General features: G+C 36.3%; 2 protein-coding genes and 1 long non-coding RNA gene across 6 annotated transcripts; 2 read left to right on the forward strand and 1 right to left on the reverse strand.

Annotated features, from left to right (window-relative positions):
• Positions 1-952: 952 nt before the first annotated feature.
• Positions 953-2356, forward strand: LOC116197458. The gene is made up of 2 exons (XR_004155045.1): positions 953-1010; positions 1622-2356. It is a non-coding gene; the product is annotated as an uncharacterized LOC116197458 (long non-coding RNA).
• Positions 2357-4393: 2037 nt separating this feature from the next.
• On the forward strand, positions 4394-9540 carry LOC116197244 (phosphatidylinositol/phosphatidylcholine transfer protein SFH6-like). The gene is made up of 15 exons (XM_031527324.1): positions 4394-4755; positions 4866-4919; positions 5869-6169; positions 6496-6595; positions 6681-6947; positions 7034-7111; positions 7227-7328; positions 7428-7477; positions 7583-7682; positions 7785-7883; positions 7982-8095; positions 8181-8313; positions 8570-8973; positions 9053-9127; positions 9225-9540. Exons 2-15 carry the CDS (start codon positions 4880-4882, stop codon positions 9243-9245), a joined length of 1884 nt encoding a protein of 627 aa, XP_031383184.1. The 5' UTR covers positions 4394-4755; positions 4866-4879; the 3' UTR covers positions 9246-9540.
• Positions 9541-14040: 4500 nt separating this feature from the next.
• LOC116197243 (disease resistance protein TAO1-like) lies at positions 14041-23459 on the reverse strand. 4 transcript variants are annotated; one of them, XM_031527323.1, is made up of 6 exons: positions 23151-23459; positions 21871-22230; positions 21252-21778; positions 16419-17526; positions 16039-16326; positions 14041-15949 (listed from the first exon to the last, which is right to left on the reverse strand). In XM_031527323.1, the coding sequence occupies exons 2-6, from the start codon at positions 22015-22017 to the stop codon at positions 14174-14176; spliced, it is 3846 nt and encodes a 1281-aa protein (XP_031383183.1). In that variant the 5' UTR covers positions 22018-22230; positions 23151-23459; the 3' UTR covers positions 14041-14173. The 4 variants fall into 4 exon arrangements, with proteins under 4 accessions (XP_031383183.1, XP_031383180.1, XP_031383181.1 ...); XM_031527320.1 differs by having other exon boundaries at positions 21252-21781; positions 23151-23458; XM_031527321.1 differs by having other exon boundaries at positions 21252-21781; positions 23146-23458.
• Between the last annotated feature and the right edge of the window lie 504 nt (positions 23460-23963).

The raw sequence follows: 23963 nt of genomic DNA on the forward strand, positions 1-23963 counted from the left end.
CTCGGAGCTGACGTTGACGGTCAATGAAGCTAACTCATTGGGCTGCTCTTCAGCTTGGGCAATTATTTTTCATTTTGGATGTGGCCCAAAACTTGGGCTTGGGCTGCTCTTGGAGAAAGGCCCAAAGATAAACCGAAGAGCCCATCAAAGTTGGGCAACTCTGAGTCTTCCGCTTCTCACTCGCATGAGCGATGGATCAGGGGCGGAGCCTTATTAGTGCTTGGGGGCAATTGCCCTCATGGATTTTCAACTTCTTTAAGATTTGCCCTCAAAATTTATAAATTTTCAAAATTTTGCCCCTTAATATTCATGTTAAATTAATATTTGCCCCCGCTGGAATGTATTATATGTGTCAAGTCATTACTCTGTCCCTGCTAGAAGAAAATCCTAGCTCTGCCCCGGTGAGGGATTACCCATGGAGCTACGATTAGACGTTCGTGACTTTGACTGCCCCACACGACTCGTGCAACCATTGATGAAGTCCATAGACACCGATGTTTTAATGTCACAAAAGTCGCTTACTCCTTCTCCTTAGCCAAATTAATTACAAAGGGGCATGCAAGTTCCACTATCGGGAATCAAGCCGGGAATATTTTGTTCTTCTTCAAGCAATATTTTTTTTTTCCATTTGCAGCTTTAAATCTAACATGTTTACGGGCTTCTTATAAATCGGAGCCCATTATTCTGTCCCAGTTTGAGATCCATCAATAAATAAAAGTTATACTGAAAATTCCAAACTAAGAAACTGATAGGCCCAGTTCAAGTGAATGCCATAGCCCTTCATTAACCAAAGCCATGCCCTGGCCACCGTCCACTGCCTATTTCTCAGCCATCGTCGAAGTTGGCCACTTCCCTCGGAGGTTATCCGAGTTAGACGAGACTGGCAAGGTTTCCCTGCATCCATCACTGAAATTTAATGGGGGGCTTCGGCGATCCTCACCATTGCCAGTGGTAGCGGAAGAGCGTGGTCAGCGTTCTGGTGGCAATGGCCAGACGGAGGGAATGATTTGGTATCTAAATTGCTCGTTATTGCCACAAAGTTGAATTAAAAAAAACGTAATACATACGGTCGTTGAATTATACGCGAAGCAATGAACTGGAATAGTATATTTTATTTGTTATGCTTTTCCCAAAAAATTTAAAAAATTGCAAAGAACAAACAGAATATAAATGTGTGCCTTTTATGATAAAAAGTTGAATGAATTGAATTGCATCTTTGGATGAAAATCACGATATCTTTTGTCCATCACATTGTAAAATTAAACACACCAAACACGTTGGCGTGATGCTTAATGCGGAATACCAAAACGATTTGTTATTAGAGGGTGATGCTACCACGGTTGGTAGCAAAAAGAATACCACGGTTATTTTATTTCTTGCCGTCAGATTCCTTTACTTGAGATCCTGATTGTACGCGTGTCGTACATTTTTTTTATTCAAGATTCACCCCTTATAGTTTGACTATCGATATTTTCGGCCATGCATCTTCTCATCAACGTTCGGCCTCACCGGTGAACGAGCCGAATCTGCTTCAATATTAATTCGAACCGCATTGCAACGGTAAATTATGTAATTGCCTTATGTTGGAAGTTTATGTCATTGCTCATCCACTTATCTACAGGTGGGCTTCGTCTTCTTCCTCTTCGTTTCTCCTTAGGCGAGAATATGGGAACAAATTGAGGGATTTATGCCTCCCATCCTTCCATCTATATCTGTGTTTGTGCTAGAGAGAAGCTGGGTAGAATTGATCAAAATTAGGGTTCATATTTGATGAATTTGGGTTAATATTTATTTAAGAATTTTTTCTGAGAAAGAACGAGCAATTGTTACGAGAACCTGTTTTAATTAAGCTTAGATCCATTGCGTGTATTTGATGGGCTAAGAGTGATCAGGAAGGCATTGGGAGCAAATCTTGAACTTTTGTGGACATTGATAATATATATATGTAGATCAGTAGATGATCAATTCTTGAAAGAATAAATTAATCAATTAGACGGTGACTGATTGCTGAGAAGGTAAGATAGCAATCAGGGCGGAAGCCACCTCGACTGTTCAGCAAGAAATTTACCGAACCGTGAGGCCAGGAGGAAAGGGAGAGGAAGGCGAGGAGTCGGGCTCGGAGCTGGAGCCAGAACTGGGAAGGGCTAGCGGTCTCGGGTCGGTGAAAATTGTCGACGAGATTGAATTTTTCATGGGCGATTTCAGGGATTCTCTGAGATTGTATGTTGGCTTCAATAGTTTCTTGTTCGATTGGAGACGGGGAACAAAAGACAACGTTGTATAGCATTTCTTTATTTTTTTTTGTAATCAAATTATGTTTTATTTAGTTGGACCGGTGCAATTTGGTTCGGTTTAATATTGAAGCGGATTTGGTTTGTTCACGGGCGAGAACGAGCGTCGACGAGAAGATACGTGGGCGAAAATGTCTATAGCCAAACTATGAGGGTGAATCTATAACTAAAAAAAAATTAAGACACGTGTATGACCAAGATTTTTTACGCAGGGGGGGATCTGAAAGCTATGAATAATTCAACCGTGATGTTGTTTTTTTACGCAAGGGGATCTGAAAGCTATGAAAGCTATGGTATAGGATCTTCAATATAAAATCAAATAAAGGTATGGAATTAGAGGTCTGTGAAAGGCATCTATACGGTGTGCTCATTTAAAAAATGGAAGCCCACATGGGTTGTTCTGAATAGGATTAGAAATAGTTTCCCCCAATCTTGCATTTGTTTGGTACGTCATTAATTTGAGATCACTATTGAAAATATACCCTTTTTGGTTACCATAAATTTAATTGTACTTACCAAATGTCCTCGCCTATTTCATGCCGATCAAAATACAACTTTTCGACATCCGGATTCTCCATGCCAAGATCGGAAATTCCATTTCGTATTCGGAACTGGATAATATCACAAGCGGAATATACTGAATTCGAGACCCGCTCTTCCCATGTTTGCACGATTCTGCAGATACCGGTCGTAATCAATTCATACGAATATGACGCTATAATTTTGCATCTGCACTCTCTAAAATGGGACGTCCTGTATGATTTCTTTCCAATGGGGTTTTCCAACTTTCAACTCAACTTCACCACCAAAACTTCGACTTCGCAAAATGCAGGTGGCCTAATTAGATTTGGAAAAAAATGGGACGGAGTGGTGTACAAGTAATTTAAAATGTATTTATTGTCTGCGTATCTATATAAAATATTAAACAACATTTCTCAAATTTTTTTTTTTACCGACAGTGCAAAGGTTCTCTCAAGGCTGTCAAAGGATCACAACGTGCTTCGATAATTAAACCAGTTCAACCTAAAGGTTGAACTAGCCACGTTAGATGACTATGGGCAACAGTTTTTGCATACTCTTCTTCAAGTTGGAAACCTATCTGCATGCATGTTGGTTGGCACCGATTTATTCTTCCATTAAGACCGAAATAAAGGACTCAAACTACTACTTAAGTCCATACCATCCAAGGAAATGCAAGCCTTTTACAACTATTTTCATAGCACTATTTTCAAATGATGACCATCGCAAGTATGGATATTTTCTACCATTCCTGTCACTTCGTCACGAAAAAGGTAGAATAATGTGTTGTCGAGGAAATATCAAACGCATGCTGTTGGATGATGCAAAAGAACAATTGCAGCTCATGCATAAGTGCCCACACTTTGGAGATTGACATTAGGACATGAACTTGATGAATATTGTAGAGAAATCAAAACTTCTAAAGCTAGATTTGGTGTAAAAGAGCTCATTCCAAATGAAATGCACTTAGCCCTATATATAAAAAATAATAGATAAAAAATAATGAATAAAGATAACAATGGTTTCTTCTTCACTCGTAATATTTCTCATTTATATTTTCAATTCATGATATTAACGAATTACATATTTGCATATTTAAAAATTAACAAAATAAAAAATTGTTCGGCCAAAAAAAATCTTGCATGTGCATGTGCGCAGGCCCATCGTCTAGTCTAGTCGCGTATAATTAACGTCTTTCTATTTCAGTTCCAAAGCTGATATGGTGATATTTGTAACTACTCCGTTCTACAATATTTTATTACACTATTGCGCGCATGAGGTATCTGGACGATAGAAAATTCTGGTGCAATAAAAATCATAAATTTTGGCTGGCAAACCGAGCAGCGGATTTTACGTGCAAATATTCGAAACGCACCGTACATGCGAGGACCGAGAAGTAATCTCAATCTATTGGTTGTCGTTAATCTCATGATTTTACGAGAAAAATTAAAAATGATGAAGTCTATGCTTTTTATAGAGAAATCATCCATTAAAAAAGAATATCACGCAAATGGCAAAAAAAAAAAAAAAGGTACAAAATAAATACATAAATAAAAATAATAGATAGACAAAAGTTTTGGTCTCCGCCGTCGGGTTGGGCAAATGATTGCACAATGACAGTGTCCCAACCACCGCGGCCGCGGAGGCACCAGATTCCTCCTCCCGCCAACTCGCCACGACGCCGAGGCCTCCACGTGTAAATTTCTCGGCGCATCAGTGGACCCGCAGGGCCCCGTTCCCTCCGGGGCCCACATTGCGCTGTCCAGTCTCCTCTCCCCCTTCCTCAACTAACACTGACTGGAGCGTCTCCTCCTTCTCCCTCCCCCCTTCTCTGTCTCTGCCGTCCATCATTTCACCTTATTCCCAATTCATAGTCATAAACACACTGCTGCTTCATTCCTCATCCCGACCCTTTTCAGTTCTAGCTCCCTTCACTCTCTCTGAGGTGTGTACTTCGATCACATTGCTCCAATTATCGATCTTTTCATGTAAAAAATATCGGCTTTACTGGCGGACGGGTGATAAAACTCAATGTGCCTGTTCATTCTGATGCAGGGTTGGATTTGGACATGTCTTCTTCTGGCCCTTTGGATCGGTTCACCAGGCCAAGTGAGTCTCTCTCTCTGGATCATTTCAATCCAACCGGTTTGTGTTTTGTTGCTTTGGTGATGAGGGTGGCGATTCAGCACCAGATTCTCGTGTTTAAATATTCTTTTTCAATTCCCCTGACGGTTCTGAATCGTTTGATCAGTTTTGAAAAAACTCAGTGAATCCTCTCATCGTACTTCGGGCTTCTCGAAGTAGGTGGGTATCTTCTTCCTTTTCGTCGCGTGTGCAGAAGCGCGGCATTTTTTTGATGTAATTGTAGACATGTAACTGAAAAAGGAGAAAAAGAGGAGACAGAAGGATGCTAAGCACTTGACAGTAGCCGGAATTGGTGCTTTACATACACAGTGCCGAGTTTAGGCGCGTCTAGTTATTTTTCAAACAATATTGCTGGCTCGATGTGTCCCTTGCAAAATATCCAAATGTCTGAAGGTGATGACAGTTTAATTATTTTCTGGATAAGCGATTCACTGTTGTAAAGATATGGGTCGCTTTTGTTCTCTTTTGCTCAATTGAAATGAGTAAGAGAACGGGATCTCGATCACACAATTTCAGAAAATCGGAAAAAGGATTATCTGTTTTTGGAGATTCTTCTGTGAATTGAAGGAAATGATCATGTGCACTTGGAATTTATTCCTCTGTCCTCTTAAAAAGTGAAGCAGACTGATCATATACTTACCAAAGAAAGGCAGTTGCTTTTGCCTTGATGGTTGCTGAGAAATCTGAGAGAATTAATAGTAAAAGAAATCTTCTGTTGATTTTGTTCTGGCCGAATGTGAAATTTGTCAGATAATTGGGTCTAGAACTATGAGTAAACTATAAAAACAAGAATCATCTCATCTAACTGTTTAGATTGTCAGTCAGCAATACTCGCACACCCCTTTGCTTGACCAAGTCATAACAGCGGTAAAGTTTCCATTTTGACATATTTTTATGCTCATCACTGTTGCAGGTTTTGAGGGACTCTGTGCTGCTGATGAGCGAAGAGAGAAGTCCGATCTGGAATGCTTTGACGATGCAAGGATGACAAGGATCGGTTCCCTGAAGAAAAAAGCGATAAATGCATCCACAAAATTCAGACACACTCTGAAGAAGAGGAACACTAGAAGAAAAAGTGATAGTAGAATCAGCTCCATTTCCATAGAAGATATTCGGGATACAGATGAGCTGCAAGCTGTAGATGAATTCAGGCAGGCACTGATTTTAGAGGAGTTGCTACCAGAAAAGCACGATGACTATCACATGATGCTAAGGTGAGGTTTGTTGATTGGCATATCGCATTTTAGAAAGTCAAAGACGTTAAAGTGTTTCTGCCTTTCTTTTTGGCTGTATAATCTTTTCGACAAGTTTAGTATGGTTCTCAAAAATGTCTTTTAAGATCTTGTCAAAATTCTTAATCTTTTGCTAAAAAAATGCTCATGTCTTAGTAAGCTCAGGTAATGTATTGGTTCATCTCGAAGGACGTTGTTTCTCCAGCCCCAGCTGTTCTTTAGCACCAGTTGACGAGTTATCATTAGATTAGAAGTTGATCATGAACTTTATGATTATTCACTGATCAGGAGTACTGAATTACTCGCAGGTTCTTGAAAGCAAGAAAGTTCGACCTTGAAAAAGCAAAGCACATGTGGGCTGACATGCTCAGATGGAGGAAGGAGTTCAGTACTGACACCATCAACGAGGTGCACTTAGTTAACTATTCTCCAAATTCTTTGCACCACAGAAGGAGAGAACTAGTTCATTATTCATGTGCTTTTCCCATTTCAGGATTTCGAATTTAAAGAGCTGAATGAGGTTTTGAAGTATTACCCTCATGGGCATCATGGTGTGGACAAAGAGGGGAGACCTGTTTACATCGAGAGACTGGGAAAAGTAGATGCTGCTAGACTTCTCCAAGTGACAACATTGGATCGATACGTAAAATATCATGTACAAGAATTTGAGAAAACATTCTCCTTGAAGTTCCCTGCCTGTTCCGTTGCTGCAAGGAGGCACATTGATTCGAGCACAACAATATTAGACGTTCAAGGCGTGGTAAATAGTGCTCGTATCTTTTGGTCTCATACCAAGCAATCTCCCCTTTGTATCAAATGTTCTTTATTTGATATTTCTGGTTGCAGGGATTCAAGAACTTGACCAAGTCCGCCCGCGAGCTCATTATGGCACTTCAGAAGGTTGACGGCGACAACTACCCAGAGGTAAGCTTCCAGAATATACATATATATATATATATAATGATGAACAATAGTCTCCTCAGTTCAAAATTTTCTTAGGCCTTATTGTTCCAATATTTTGTCTGTCAAATGGATGCAGACCCTCCATCAGATGTTTATCATCAATGCCGGCCCTGGGTTCAGGTTGCTCTGGAATACCGTGAAGACGTTCCTAGAACCAAGAACGACTAACAAGATCCATGTATGTGATATTGTCCGTTTCTTTCTCTTCCAGTAAACATATCATCGTATAAGTTAATGACTTTTGACTTTTTTTTTTTTTTCCTTTGGACGGCAATAGGTTCTTGGAAATAAGTACCAGAGCAAATTGCTCGAGATTATTGATTCCAGGTAGCATTACTTTATTTGTTGCCAAAACAAAATGTTGCAGGGAGGGATTTTTGTCTCATTATATCTGAACACAGCTGAAACGTTTTCTTTTTCAAATTTATGCAGTGAACTGCCTGAATTTCTCGGAGGTAGCTGCACATGTGCTGACAGCGGAGGCTGCCTTCGATCTGATAAGGGACCATGGAAAAGCCCTGAAATACTGAAGGTTTCTTTTTTTGGTTTGAAGCGATTGTGGTTTGGTTAAATTATCTTTTGTATGTGACACAATAGTTTACTTAGTTCTACCCCCGACGTTTGCTTTCTGTAGATGGTTCGTAGTGGTGAGGCAAGACGCCCGAGGCAGGTTGTTAAAATTCTAAACGGTGAGGGGAAGTTTGTTGCCTATGCAAAGCCTCAGTACCCTATGGTAAGATTAGTACCTTTCGGGATGTGGTCAGTTTGTGATACTATCATACCAGATCCTCATATATTGCACATTCTTCTTTTATCTAATTTATGAACTAGTTTAAAGGGAGTGATGCATCAACAGCAGAATCGAGTTCAGAGGCTGAAGATATTGCTTCACCAAAGACGGTGCAGAGTTACTCCCAACTTCGCCTGACTCCAGTACACGAAGAAGTAGGTTCTCCTGTCCTGAGATTGGTCCACCATTGGAGGATATATTTCATTTTGTTTTCTTTCTCTGTGTTTCCACCGATTGCAGGCAAAGGCAACTGGAAAGATGAGATTCGGGAGCACTGTCTCGGGATGTAATGACTATGCACCCATGGTTGACAAAGCTGTCGATGCCTGCTGGAAAAATCCATCATCCCTTCAGCGGAATTTCGCTTCCAAAGGTCAGCAGAATCTTTAATTTATCCTCCACTTGCTCCGACAAGGACGAGGATTAAATGAGCTACAGGGCAATTCTAGAACCTGGGATGAAATGTGATTACAACCGGGAGAAATAGAATGAAGCTGTACAATACAATATTAGGGCCAAAAGAGACAAAATTTTCAAATAATCACAGAAAATATTTGCTTTCAATTTTCAAATATTTATGATTCAAAGCGATTGTAAAAAAAAAAATGAGGTCGAACTATATGCTGCAGGGAGGACTCTCCGGGCTGATAATATGAGCACTCCTAGTGGACACCGTGCTCGGTTTCTAATAGCAATGACAGCTTTCTTCTTGTCCCTCGTCACTCTCTTCCGTTCTTTCATGTCCCGTGTTGCCGGAGAGCTTCCCGAGGCTCCACATGTTCTCGAACATAATGTTGCTGAGATGATTCCTGATCAAACACCAAAGGAAGAATTCCGTCCTCCTTCACCGACTCCAGAATTCACCCAGGCAGATGTCTTCTCCGCTGTACTCAGGAGGTTGGCAGAACTGGAGGAGAAGGTCGATACTCTTGGCTCGAAACCGCTGGAAATGCCCTTTGACAAGGAAGAATTGCTTAATGCTGCTGCTTGTCGGGTCGATGCCTTAGAAGCAGAGCTTATTGCCACTAAAAAGGTATATTCCATGTCCAGAAACTTCAATCATATGCGTAGGTTGGACTCCAATAGTCTCCTGATCGATTCCCTTTGAGCAGGCTTTGCATGAAGCATTGATGAGGCAGGAAGAGCTGCTCGCCTACATCGATAGTCAGGAACAAGCCAAGCTCCAAGTAGGCCCACTAGCATCTAACTGTCGCAATTACACGATTCTTTATTATCATTGCAACAAGACTGATGTATTTTGTTTTGTCTATGTTTCTTATGCAGAAGAAGAGGTTCTGTTTGTAGGAAATGCTGACGGCGAGCTCGGGGAAAGTCATCCCACACCTTAAGGATTCAATTTTTTATTTTTATTTTTAATTTGAATTACAAATACATGCTCATTCATATCAATTTGCAGAATGAGTCTCCTGAATAATTCTGCTGTCGGTCAGAAGATCGCTTTGGTAAATATTGTGCAGAAATTTTCTTCGATTCTTGTTCGTTTATCTCAAGACCAGTTCCTGGTGCCAGCGAAATGGTTGTAAATTCATTCCAACTTGATGAAGCAAACATTCTTTTATTCTAGAGCTACTTATACTGACTCGCTGATGCATGAGGAAATCAGTCGGGGAGAACTCTTCTGCAATTTTCCAGTGTTAATTCCGGCAAAGCTTGCCTTGGTTCATGGAAAATGGTTTCCATCAAAGGGGAAAACTAAGTATGATCTCCAAGAGAATTTCAAAGATTCTCCTAATGGCATTCGATATCATCGACTTAAGCCCTTCGAAACATCATGCGAAAGAGAAAAATCAAGATAAGACGAGGTTTGGTCTTAGGAAGCATCTGGGAAGATATAAAATGAGCTGAGTTGGATCAATCGTGGATTTTGATTTCATGAATCAATTTATCGGCTCTTAGTGAATAAAAAATCCATTAGATGAGTCATAGACTGCATGAAAAATTCGATTTGCGTAAATGTAATGACAATCAAAATTTCAAATAATTAATTGCTATCCTATCCCGAATTCAATAATAAACTTTCACTGAATAACCGACATTAATTTGATGAAAGGACTTTACTTGAATAAAAAGTTAAGTAAAAATTACTAGTACATAAATAAAAAATATGAAAATGTTGTTGAAATTTTAAGAAAATAAAACTATAAATGGAGGAGTGATTTCTTATTGCATAAAATTGAAAAGATGTATAGAAATGAAATACCTTCCACAATTTCGCTGCGAAATTTCTAAATTCATTTGAAAACTAAAAAATTCTAATTAGTTACTTCAGCTTTGATTAAAATAATTTTATTCATTTGATTTTACGAATATTCTTATATCTATATACTATATATAAAAGTATGATATCTCCAATTTTTAATATTTCAAAAATGAAGCGGTACTTTCGTAACTTTTCCCTGCACCTTTTCGGATTGTGACTTTTGCTCGCACATTTTCAGTGTGTATATATATATACCAACATTTTTTATTCATTGCTCATTTTTTACATTTTATTACGTCCATCTCTCTCAACTGAATTAATCATTCATCACAAGTATGTTTATTTTATTATTATTTCATAACGATTTATAATTTCAAAATTTTGTTGCACCATATATTTATTTTTAACGTCTGTTGTCCTAACATGTTTATATATATTTTTATCTTATCGCTATGAATCATGTGTTTGTTTTCAAAACTTCACATTTCCTCAATTTTAGTTTCAAAAAATACCCGTATCCTTCATAAATTTCTATATTTATTTTTCATACTTTTAACTCTTGCACTTTTAGTGTGCTCTGTTAGTATGACTTTTTTTTTTCACACTTTTCATTTTATTCATCGCTCATTCTCAACATTCATTGCCTCGCATGTTCTATTATGTATTGTCTCAGCCGAATTAAAGTTTGTACATCTCTTCTAAAGTATGACTCTTCTCAAAGTGCTTTTCCAACTTTTTTTTTCCTTTTTGTTCTTCATAAATTAATAACATTACTATTTCGCCCTTTAGTCAAATAATACGAATACTACTAAACATTATATCTTTTTTAATAACATGGCTTCCTTTCATTTGTTTTAATAGAAAAATTAACTCATACGTATTCTTTTTTATGACCTTTCGATTTCAAGGTACCGTTTCATACTTCTTCACTATAAAAACTACATATCATGTTCTTTCTCATAATAATTCACTCTAACGAATGCATCCTATATGAAATAACTTATTCATTCAACTCTCACTGTTTCTCTCTCCCCTCCCCTTTACTATTTGCATTTGTATCTTTTCTATTTTCTATTTTGGTTTTTAATCAATTCTTCTTTTAATTAATCTTATTATTTGACTTTGCTAATCGTTGAAAAAAATTTCCCCATTATCTTTCTTCTACAATAATCCTTTTTTTTTTTTAAGTTTCAAATACCAACTTATACCTGTTCTTTCTCATGAACTTTCGATTTCAAGGCATCATTTCATACTTTTTCACTATAAAAATTACCTAGCATGTTTTTTTTCTATAATTATTCACTCTGACGAACATACCAAATATGAAATAACTTATACATTCAACATTCACTATTCCTCTCTCCCCATTCCTATTTTCATTTATACTGATGGATTTTCAAAATTTATATTAAGAATTTTTAAAAATTATTTTATAGATAGATATTTTCTGATGAGTTACTAACATATACTCTGTGATTAATTCCATTCGAAAATACCAAACAAAATCAAACAATTTTTCAACAAAATTTTCAAAATTTATGTTAATTTATTTAAACAATATTTAAGACATTACACCGTCGTAATTGTTTTCAAAGTCCTAATTAATTTTTTATGGGATTCTATGGATAAGAAGGTATGCATTTGAGAGAATAAAAAAGAAAGAAAGAGAAGAAGAGTTTCAAAAAAAGAAATATGATGTTATTAATTTCTTATTTTATATTATTTTCTCTTACCTCAAGTTTCTTCTTCTCTCCCTATTCTTCATTTCTTTTTTTTCTTTTTTTTCCATAGATATCAGCTACCATTTTTGCACTATAATGCCTGCCATCACCCCCTGCTAATAATGTTGTACAAGCTTCTAGTCCTCATGTCGTCAATTTCCTCCCTTCACGAGCTCTAGGTACATTTTCGTTCTGGCTCCTCAAGGATACCTGGGTAACAATGGAGAGATAAGTTGCTTCCAATGTAAATCTAATATCGATTATCAATCAAATTTATCAGTTTACAACTGAAATTAAATTTGCTATTGTGTCTTAAGTGTGAGAGAAAGTGTTTTCTTTGTTTTTTATTTTATTTATTGAGTATACATTATGATATATAATATGAATTACTAAAACAATTATATATATATATATACATAAAATGGGGTCTGATCAACTTCCTTCCAATATTCTTTTTTTAAAAAACTTAAACCCAACCTTTAAGGTCTTTAATTTTCAAAATTTTTTGATTGATTTGGGTTGGATTTTTCTGAATTTTCGATTTATGGGTGTCATTACAAGACTATTCGTAAAAATAATAATTCTATTAATTATTTAGTAAAATTTAATTGAAAATTTAAATTTATTTTTTAATTTTTTCTTTAGGATATTCCGTGAAATGAAAGATCAAGTCGGAAAAATATATCAACTAGAAATATTTTCTCGAAATAAATTACTTTTAGTTGCGATAATTTTATTTTTTAAATCTTTTCTAATATTTTAATCGTACTCGTCAAATTTTTATTATTCATGTACTAGATTTTGCATTAATGCTACGCACACTGTGAAAGAAACATAGTTTAAAACATTGCCGCGGTATTTTCATCATTATATACCATTTGTAATTTTATATAATTGTGCTTTTATTAAAAATATTGTGATGAAAATTAAAAACATAATTTTTTTGTGGAAGAAAAGAAAAATAACTTAGGTTGAGATAGGGATGGAGTGGGGATTGGAGAGAAATAAGTAAAAAGTAGAGTAAAAGATGACCACGTGTAAATTAATGGCGAAGCGATTAAGAGATATGAATTTAAAATTTGAGCAATTTTATAGTTTTGTTCTTATCTTCAATTTTATTTTTCTTCAATAGAGTGAAAAATAATGGGGATAGTTTCGTAAAATTTGACAAAAATTGATGAGCATATATTTAGGTATAGTGATTTGTCGTTAGTATGCTAATTTTGTATATTTTTTTATGTTACGCATATGTAAATACTATTATCAATACATATACACACACACACATATATATATATATATATGTTCTCATTGAAATTAATATAATTTATTTTTTATTATATTAATTGAAATATTTTTTGTGAATATTATTAGTTACTTTTAATAAATTTTTTTATTTTTAATTTAATATTTAAATACCCATGGGATCTACTTGGTAGATTTTCATGTGCCATGTCGACAATGTTAGTGCCATCTTATAAAAATTCTTTATGTTATAAAAATTCATTAAAATTGACTTGAAAGTGATGGCATGCTAGACGTGATACGAAACTCATAATTTGTAAATTTTCATGCAATTAAAAAATTCATGCTAGAAATAATAGAAAAGGTCAAATTTACTTTTTTTGTTCAACCCTCATAAATATTAATAATTATTTTTATGTTATTTATTTATAAATTAAAGTGAAAACATATTTCTAACTAGAAATTGTCATAAATCCATTCAAAAGGAAATATTATTAGTTTACATATAATTTATGTATTTCTTTTTTAAAAGAGTTTTTTAATTTTAAACTCATGAATATCTTGTGACCCATTGATTCTGGTATCCTTTTACAAACATACATTCTGTCGTTCGAATATTATGTATTTTAACCTTATCAAAGTAGATGTGTAAATTCACTACTAACTATAAAATGTATAATCAATGATTTTTTAAAGTCAATGAAGCAGTGATTCTTTTTTATGTATATAAATTATTTAGTGGAGCTAACTCAATGTATATGATGGTTAATTTAACATGTTTCCTTCATCATTAAATTAAAAATGATCAAAGAGTTTATTCTGTAATTATAACCTAATTAATTTATGCTTCTAAAAATCCAATTAAAGCAATATTAGAATATACCAATTTTGGGGATAGAATCGAAAGCGGGTCTTCAAGCAAAATATAATATGATTAAGAACTTTTGGGGAGTTTGAATTAATTTTCCAACTCAACGTCTCTGACACGTACATACATATATGTATATACACACACTGACGTCGATCTGAATAAGAACATCAGAAACTCAAAGAAATCGGTCAAAGATACTTCCAAACTGGTTCTTATATATCTGCAGGCCATGATCCTGCTGCTTTGAAAGATCGGGCAGCTTAAGTGCCCAGCATCCAAAGATGCTCAACCTCCGCAGATTACTTAGCTCCTCGAGTCCCGGAATTTCCGTGACGTTTTCGCACTCTTTCATTACGATGCTCTCCAGCCTTTGCAGCTTCGATAGGTTGGGTAACTTCCTGAGCGATTTGCACCCACTTATATCCAACACCTGCAGTAAATCCAATTCCGCAACTGCCTCAATTTCTCTAAATTGCTCGCAACCTCTAAGGTACAACTTCTCCATAGAGTATGGTAGTTCGGGCAAGCGATCGAGCGACACACAGCTGTCTATAAATACCCATTTGAGGTTGTGCAAACGGCTGAGACCTCGTATCTCAGCTAGCTTTCTGCAGTACGCTACATTTAGGGACTTCAAGTTCTTCAACATGGATAAGTCGGGAAGTCTTTCAACTTCAGACCGAGCAATGGACAAAGCAGCTAGAGACTTGAGCCTCTCGAGATCGTCCAGCTTCGTTAAAGGGCAGCCATCTGTAACCAGTTCCCTCAGGGGCAGGAGATTGCCAAGGCCTTCGATTTCACTGAGCTTGGGGCAATCAAAAACACATAATATCGACAAATTCTTCAAGTTTGAAATGTCTGGCAATTTCTCAAGTGAGTTGCAGTTCCCAATTCTCAAAGCTGACAGACTTGAGGGAAGCATGGGGAGGCTTTTAAGTACGTGGCAATGATGAATATCAAGCTCTTTAAGACGACGGAGAGATGCACCTATCTCTTCCTGTATGGTAGACATCTTCAAGTAGGACAAAGTCATTTTCTCGAGTTTCCTTAGGCAAGAGACGCTTTCCAGCTCCTCGAGCTCAGAACCCTCGGACAAATGCAGTTCTTTTAGATTAACCAAGTTTGCGAGGTTCACGGAAGTCAGCTTTGACAAGTCTGGGACTACTAGACTGGTTAAGCTGGAGGGAAGCTCCGGGAGGGTCTGAAGATTCTGGCAGTGACCCAAATGAAGAGTCTCCAGGCATGAGAGAGTGCTCATACCCGCCGGAAGGCTCTTTACCCTGCTAAGTTTCAGGACTCTCATAGAGGATAGACTCAAAATTTCATCGGAAATTATTTGGTCTCCTACTCCCCACTTTGGAGACGAGGCATCGAGCACTTTGAGCTTCTTTAAGCTTCCCAGGTTACCCGGCAAACAAGAGACATATGTGTTATCAATCTTGAGTAATTCCAAATCATGTAGATCTCCAACGAAATCTGGCAATCTTCCGATGTTAGTTTCCGTCAAGATCAGTTCAACCAATGAGGTTAACTGCCCAAAGGAGTTTGGGAGTTCCTCTATCCCGCTACGTGATAACGAGAGTCTCCTCAGATTCTCGAGGGATCCGATAGATGCTGGAATTTCACGGAGATTTCTACAACTATTAGCCGATAAAACTTCGAGCTTCTTCATACCTCTCGATATTGGTACTTCTGCGACCCTTGTTTCATCAATGAGAAACTCGACCAGTGACTCCATGGAGCCCAATTCTTCTGGCAACTTCTCCAGGCTCCGACATTTCCTCAAATTTAAAAGGATCAGATTCTTTAGTAGCCCTATTGATGGATCAACCCAAGACAACAGCTCGCAGGACTCGAGAATCAAGCTCTCTAAGCTCAGGAATGCAGAGAAGTCAGGAGTTCTCCTTATTCGGCACTTTTTGAGACTGAGAACTTTGAGCTTTGACCCGAACTGAAGAACACAAAAAGAGAAGTAAGAAAACTATTTATATGGAATCACATTCTTAGAAAGCACTTATGGTTGATAGTAACAGGAGAGACCTCGATCGAGCTCCAACCGATCCACTTATCACGAATTAAGCACCCTGACAGATCAAGAACAATTAAGTTTCTCAGAATTAAATTCCTCGGCAGAGATATGTTCTTTCTATGCCAACTCAACCATCTCAGCTGATGGAAAAGACCCTGAAAGTTGCCATCGAGCCTTGCACTGGCTAGTTCCAGAATTCTTAGCCTTGACAGATTCCTATACATGTCATCATTAAGGCAATCTTCTTCCTCCATGAAATCATATCCTTCTAGACTGATAGCTTCCACTTTTGATGTTCCCTGTACTCATATAAAAACATCGAAAATGGTAGTGGTTTCAAACAATTTTCATGATCTGAAAGCCCATCTAAAATACATGGAAAATGTCATACCTGTTGTTCCACTAACACATCAAATGCATCTTCACCGTGCCACAGCCTACTCCTCCTTCCCAGTTCTCTGTCTTGTTGTTCAACTGTACTTCTGCCGAGATCTTTGAGTTGATCGTGCATCCATATTGTATTGTCCTCTCCAATTTTAATTAATGACTTTAGTTGGAGGATCTCGATTCCCACTTCTGGGGATAATTTAGCATCTTTCCACATAGGAATCACTAGCCTGACGTCCATTCCGATGAAAAAGCATGCAATGTCAAGGAATATTTCCTTTTGCTCACATTCTAACGACTCGTAACTTATTTTCAACTTATCTTGGATGTCGAACATGTCAAGTTTAAATTTCAACTTCTCTATTGTAGCATGCCACATATCCTTCTTTCCACCATAGACGGATAAGAATGATCCCATGACCTCAAGAGCCAGAGGAAGCCGTCCAGTTATGTTCACGATCTGCAATGCTTCTTCGACCAAGTCAGGTCTGGGTGACTTATTTCTGAAAGCGTGCATGCAGAAGAGCTCTAAAGCATGACCTTCATCCAGTAATGGGACTTCATACAAATCTTGTTCTTGAAATTGTTCAAGGACATCCTTTTCTCTGGTAGTGATGATGATCCTGCTTCCTCGGCCAAACCAACCAACATCAGCTGCCAAAACTTTAATCTGGTTGATGTGGTCGACATCATCGAGAAGAATCAGGACTTTCTTTTGGCGAAGACTTTCCTTAAGCACATTGATTCCTTCCTCTACAGTAGCATAGTCCTGCGGCTCAAGCTCTAATATGTCGGAGACCAATTTACTTTGTAAGTATTGAAGGCCTCTGGGATACCGGGATGTTTCTCGGATATCTTTAAGGAAAGAATTACTTTCAAACTTGTCTACGATTTGGTTGTAGACAAACTTGGCTAGCGTTGTCTTCCCTATGCCACCCATGCCCCAAATCCCAAATACCTGAACATGATAGTCTATGCCAACTTCTAATTTTTTCACAAGTTCTTCCGCACGATCCTCTATTCCAACCAGGACAGTACCCATTTCCAAGTAAGACTTCTTCAGTTCTCTAATGACCTTTGCGACAACTAATTTTATGAATTCACCTTGATGTCTGCAAAGAGAGATATATATCGTTATCACTTGTCATATTTCAAAAAAAAAAAAAAACAGTGAGCCGAAGCAAGAAATTACAAAAAGCAAAATATTGCTGAACTTAATTAATTTGTGCAGATTCACTTACCTAAAAAAACTTTTGCAATTGCTACAGAATTTCAAACTATATTTATATATATATATATATATATATATATATATAAATTTTTACATTTAGCCTATTAATAATATTTGTCATAGTTTCTGGATAAAATCGATTCCAACTTGCTTTTATATTGATTGGAACATAAACGATATTATGTAAATGATATGTATTCTTTTAAGTTGCTAATACTAATTCCCACATTTTGCATTTTATTTTTAAAAATTCAATTCTGACCGGTATGTTCAATGTAAATTTTCATCTTTGTAGCTATACACACACACACACACACACACATTAGAGGGTGACCCACGCGTATGCAATTTAAAATAAATTTCTATAAATTCTCCTTTTTTCATTACTGAGACCGGTTGTTTTCCTTAAGGGGAGAGAAACATATTGAGAAGAAATAGGGATTTGGGAGAGGGATGGCGGGTGGTTATTTTTCAAAATTACTCTTTTGGCCCAATTTCAATGGTCATTATTAATTGAACAATATGAAGTAGGGGCATTTTTCAAGTGAAAGTAAGGCGAAACCCCCTCCCCTCTAACTTTATATATTATAAGTATAGATACATGTTAATATAGGTTCATTCAACGATAACTTTTATTTTTTGATGTGTACCTTGATATCTGGAGGCTCAACAGGTTCTGATTAATCCAGTTCGAGCCAAGTTGGCCCATTATGGGATAAAACTATCCCAGCATAGACTTTCAACGATAACTTTACATTCAAGCAATGAGGACCTTCCATGTGATCTTTCACTAGCTTAAACCTCGGTTACCTCGTTGAGGTTGCAATGGCGGCAAGGAAGCCACCATTGTTCTGACATTGCCCTTGTTTTTAATAGAGGATGATATGTATTACATATCAGTAAGAGAAAAGAAAAAAAAATTTGCTTTGTTTTTAATTAAATTGACGCCATGAAAATTTCCATTATCGCCATTTGACAGCGGACTATTTTGATAGTCAGAAACAATATTTGAGGACTGTTTGGTTGGCTTAAGTTATTTGAGGATCAATTTATTGGCTGAACCAAACTTTAGGGACAAAAATGATAGATTACTGGATAAACAATAAGATTTTCTATACCTTATAAAAGTAGGTATTTAAACATTTCAATTTCCTTTTAAATTACCAATACTAATTATACTAATAAAGTTTATCCATATATTCAAATTAATTTACATTTTTTTTCCTGATAATCTACCTCATAAAATGCACAATTTTCCTTTATTTACGTATAAGAATTTAGTGCAGTAACACTTATTATAGAACCGAGATGCAATTAAGACATTTTGAGCTTTATTTTCATGAATACTAACTTCATGGCCATGTGAATAGGCATTTTAACTTTTTAATGATATACTCAACAATATTTTTCACGTAGTATCTTATTTTATTTTGATTGTGTATATTTTTGTCTTTTAGCTATCCTGTCAACTTTTATTATAAATATAAAGCATACAACCATGTAAATCAATTATAAAGATATGTTACACTCTACTCTAATTAAAGATGTTATTCCATTCATGCAATTTCTACTTCATAATAAAGAATTAATTTTTTGAAGATTAATTGATTTACTAAATTTAAATAACTTCTAATGAAATAATTTCAATAGTAAACAGAAACTTAAAATAATGTGTTATTTTGAATAAAACTAAAGTTCGTATCATATAGAAAAATAGGCTTTAAAAATTATTAAATAGTTATATCACTAATACTAATAATATTTTTATACTATATTTTTCTACAAAATTTGCTATGATTTATAAAAAATAGTCTGTAAAAGTTACTGATGAGTTTTTAAATCACCAGCAACATATTCTTCTACTCTGTGTGTTACTAGTAATTATTTTAATTTTTAGGTATAATATTATACATGTGAACCTTAAAATTTTTTAGGTATAATTTTGTATTATGTGAACCTTAATAATTATTTTAATTTTTTGGGACAACTCTAAACGATGACATTGATTAGCGACGAATTTTTAACATAAACTAGATGATAACCCGCGCATTGCGTTGAAAAAGATGTTAATTTTTTTAACAATAATTAATATTAAAATTAAGTACATTATGACTTTTCATTTAAGAAAAATATATTGTGGATTAAAATTGTTTCACTTAAAAATTAAATGAGTTCAGCAAAAAATTATATTTCATTAAGAGCGAAATTTTAATATCCTAAATATATTGTGGAAAAAAGGAAGTATTGTGCCGATTTTTCAAGTATAAGAAAACGCAAATCTTAAAGGAAAGCAAATAACTGGAAAAAGGTGCCTATCAAAAATATAATTTTTTTCCTCAATGACAATGACTAATCATAGGTTATAATATATTTAAGTTTTACTACTAGTGTTCTATTAGCTCACATAATCACACTTGCCATCTTAGCAAAATCTACATCTCGCATGACGATCACAACTCTTCAATAGAATAGAAAAATCTTCAAACCAATAATATAATAGAGGTAAGACAACTATTTAAATGCTCAGTAGCACTAACTCATAACAATTGAAGAGATCGTAATAGCATAGAATAACAACAAAATCATAATGCGGTAGTATGACTCTATGAATAAATTTAATAAAAATTTAGAAAAACTTGATGAATGTGAAAAATAAATAAAAAAAGACCAATGAAAGAAATAGTATTTTAACTTCAATCAATGAAATTATCCATTAAATAATGAATATGTTATGAACCTCATCGAAAACAAAGAAAAAAACTACCCCAAGGTCTCATAAGTACAAAAAATCTACCTTCAAGCTTGATTCTTAGTGCTAGACGACCCAATATATATACATAATTATTTTCTTAATAATTATTTAAAAGATTTCCCATCTATCAAAAACATTGGCCTAGTTAGGTAATATTACAGTATAACGTATTTTAGATGCCCTTATTAGACTATATTCCACTAATATGCCCCTACCGAAAATATATTCTGCCGTATACTCCACTTCCCTAATTGTGGACATAATCTATATATTTCACTATCTAAATTAAATAAGAGAATATTATGAATATATATTTTTTTAGGCGAATAAATATTTATTGATGAAAGAATAGCAAAATTTTCTTATTATATAAATGACGACATGGCATCGCGAGAAAGCACTTTTTTTTTATGATGTGGCAGCGTCAAAATTTAGCTCGGGACTTTGTTTTCATATCTATATATAAATATATAGATATATAGATATAGATTATTCAGTGAGTGATATTGAAGTGAGTTTCAGTATTCCGGTTGGGATAGCCCCAGTAGGTAGTAATGGTTTGAGATGAATTTTTAGCATCAATTTATTAAGAATTATAAAAAGGGCAAAAGTGAATTATGAAAGTTGAAAAATAGTATGTTGGCTCCATACTTTTCCCTAGGGTAATTTCTCGAACCCTCTTATTTCCCCTATCCTATTTATTCCCTTCAAGGCTATGAGGGTTTTTTTTTTTTTTTTTTTGTAATGAGGAAAAAAAAAGCAACATTGTTCCATTCAAATAGATCGAATAATATTCACGCGAAAAATAGATAGAATAGCCGAGAAGTGAAAAACTCGAAGCAGCATAGAGTTACCCGTTTGCCACTTTATTAAGTTCCAGACCCTTCAGCTTCACGACTTCCTTCAGCGCATCCCTCCATGCTTGGACCTTCTCCTGACCGAACCTCTTCTCATGCTGGGAGAAAGGTTTGGCGTAACTGCCCGTCTGATGTTGGGCCTCGTCAGGCGTTACATCCAGGAATAATGGCATGATCAGCTGTTTGCTCTCCTTCATGGACTTCACCATCTCCGCCACCTCCATGAGGCACCACTCGCTCGAAGCGTAATCCGCGGAGAAGATGGGGATCCCAATCTTTGACTGCCTGATTGATTTCATGAGCTCAGGGCCGATCTCCTCCCCTGCACGGAGCTCCTCATTGTCCCTGAAGGTGCGGACCCCAGCGTCAATGAGGCTATGGTAGAGGTAGTCTGTGAATGCCTTCCGGATGTCGGTCCCCCTGAAGCTCAGGAATACTTCAACCTCGTGGCCCGCCGCTGGATCATCTGAGGATTCGGATGATGGAACATCGTGGCTTCCATCTACCTCCTGCTGATGCTGCTGCTGCTGCAGGACATGTCATAGTAAATACACACACATGCAGATTGCAGTGTGAAATTCCCCATATGTGCCAGAATATTGGTAGATTGCAATACCTGCGAATTGTTCACATTCATCCTGCTGGAATTGCCACTATGCCATCTCTTACGAGCTCCAAGGAAAGCAGCCACGAGGACCGATGTTGTCGCACAGATTGCAGCAATAACCAAAGCACGGTACCTTGGATGACTGTCGGATGCCATAGCATACCAGTCCTGTAATTTCCTCTCCTTACCTTTCTTGTTGCCAGCAGACAGAGAGAGAAGGGTAGCTCAGGACTCCTATCACAGCAAATTGGCTATAACGAAATAGGACAGCAAATTTCATTGATGTTTGCCGGGAGTCGATTCCTTTTCCCATGGAACACTCTACCGTGAGAGCATCTCCCTTGCCATCTTCTCTTTCTTGCTTTCTTTCTGTGAAGGGGAACATACATAAGAAAAAGTAAAAAAAAAGAAAAGAAAGAGTTGTGATCACCGAAAAAGAATGTCATGCTATACACAAGAGATGTTATGTTTGGAGATGGACATACGAATTGAACACAAATATATCAGTAAAATCTCATACTGGTGAAATATTCTCACCTTCCTGCCGGAACTAGGATTTTGCAGTCTCTTCTTAAAGAAAAAATGGGTTCCGATGAAAACAGAGATAATGAAAGAGGCTATTGCAGAGACTGCCTACCAAAACAGCAGATGCAAACAGAGTACTCGTACAGCAAAACATGCTGTTGATGATAGAGAAAAAAAAGAACTGTGATCAGATCATTTGGTCGATTATTTAATCTACAAACTAATTAAAGTGTGAAATTTTGCCTGCTCCTGATATGCAGTGGGATATATAGTATTATATATTTGAAGTGCTCATCCTATGTAGAATTCGTGTTGAAGTGTCCTTCTCCTTTCCTGCTTTTCCTGTCATGCCTTTCTTTCTTGCAGAGCAAAAGCAGAGTAAAGCATCACATTTTCCCGACATAGGACCCAGCGGCCGATTTGGCCCCTTTCTGGGGTCTAGAGGCCGATCAAAGCCCAATTTGTATTCTGCCGGCGGCCAATTAGGCTCCTACTTATATTTCCTCAGATTCAGCGGCCGATCAGGCCCATTTTCTAATCCGTCCAGCTGTCCCATGACTATAATCAAACAACACCACCAGCACACTCAATCATACCAGAACATTCATTCTCTTACTCAACATATCCACAATCAAATCCTCAATTACAATCTGTTATGATATTTTCCCCAGTTGACCCATATAATTACTCCCAAATAATTCGAGCAAAACGCATGCGATTACATAGATTAAACTCAAGCGAGAAGAATAAATAACATACCTTACCTGCCCATAAACTAATAAAGTGAATTTGGATACTACTCCATTCTCTTCATCACCCTTCCATCTCGAGCACTGCAGCCCCCCCTCTCTCTCACTTCCTGCTCTCTCCGTTGTTCTCTCTCTCTGTTTTCTTTCTGATCTGAACCTTCCCACAAACAAAAAGAAATAAGTATAAAAGTCAAAGGAATAAGGGAGGCGGTGGCTCAACGCCCACTCCACCAAATCAAAGCATGATAGCCTGCAATTGATTTATTTATTCATTTGTTTATTTTTCCAAGAGCAAATGCAAAACAGGCTGTAATGTATACTGGGGGCGAGCCGCACAAATGCCGCGGGTTGGAACTTGCTTTTTCAATTTTTTGGTTCATCATGATGATTTGTATAATAATTAATATAATGTATAATTAAAACTAATAATAAATGACTTATTTTTAAAAATGATAACCTGTTTCTTTTACTTCGTGGAATGTATTTTGAATGTGTTAAATTGGCTGATTATTGAATATAAACCACCTTATAGTTTTACTCTTAAAAATATGGGTTAATTACTCTGAGAGTACAAAAAGTTTTCAATGTGTAACATTTGGTACAAAAAGTAAAAATTGTAACAATTTGGTGCACAAGTTTTCGAAACTGTTGTAATCAAATTCATTCCGTCATCTCTTCTTTGACGCCGTTAACCCGAGGCTTATTGGCTTGTGATGTGTCAAAACTAATCCAACGTGGCATAGATATAAGCTTATGTGTCGAGAGGCGGAAAAAATGTGCCACCGTGGATCGAAAATTAAAAAAAGAAAAACAAAATAAAATACAATA

This window comes from Punica granatum, chromosome 2 (assembly GCF_007655135.1).
Source record: "Punica granatum isolate Tunisia-2019 chromosome 2, ASM765513v2, whole genome shotgun sequence".
In the NCBI taxonomy this organism is placed as follows: domain Eukaryota; kingdom Viridiplantae; phylum Streptophyta; class Magnoliopsida; order Myrtales; family Lythraceae; genus Punica; species Punica granatum.

What these genes read in the sequence shown, in the direction of transcription:
- LOC116197244 (XM_031527324.1), top strand. Translation starts at nt 4,880, where the DNA reads ATGTCTTCTTCTGGCCCTTTGGATCGGTTCACCAGGCCAA. An exon ending in TATTAGACGTTCAAGGCGTG is followed by an intron (nt 6,948 to 7,033) that starts GTAAATAGTGCT and finishes TTCTGGTTGCAG; the next exon opens with GGATTCAAGAACTTGACCAA. An exon ending in AAAGCCCTGAAATACTGAAG is followed by an intron (nt 7,683 to 7,784) that starts GTTTCTTTTTTT and finishes TGCTTTCTGTAG; the next exon opens with ATGGTTCGTAGTGGTGAGGC.
- LOC116197243 (XM_031527320.1), bottom strand. Translation starts at nt 22,017, where the DNA reads ATGGCATCCGACAGTCATCCAAGGTACCGTGCTTTGGTTATTGCTGCA. An exon ending in CTTAATAAAGTGGCAAACGG is followed by an intron (nt 17,527 to 21,251) that starts GTAACTCTATGC and finishes CTCTCTTTGCAG; the next exon opens with ACATCAAGGTGAATTCATAA. An exon ending in ATGTGTTAGTGGAACAACAG is followed by an intron (nt 16,327 to 16,418) that starts GTATGACATTTT and finishes ATATGAGTACAG; the next exon opens with GGAACATCAAAAGTGGAAGC.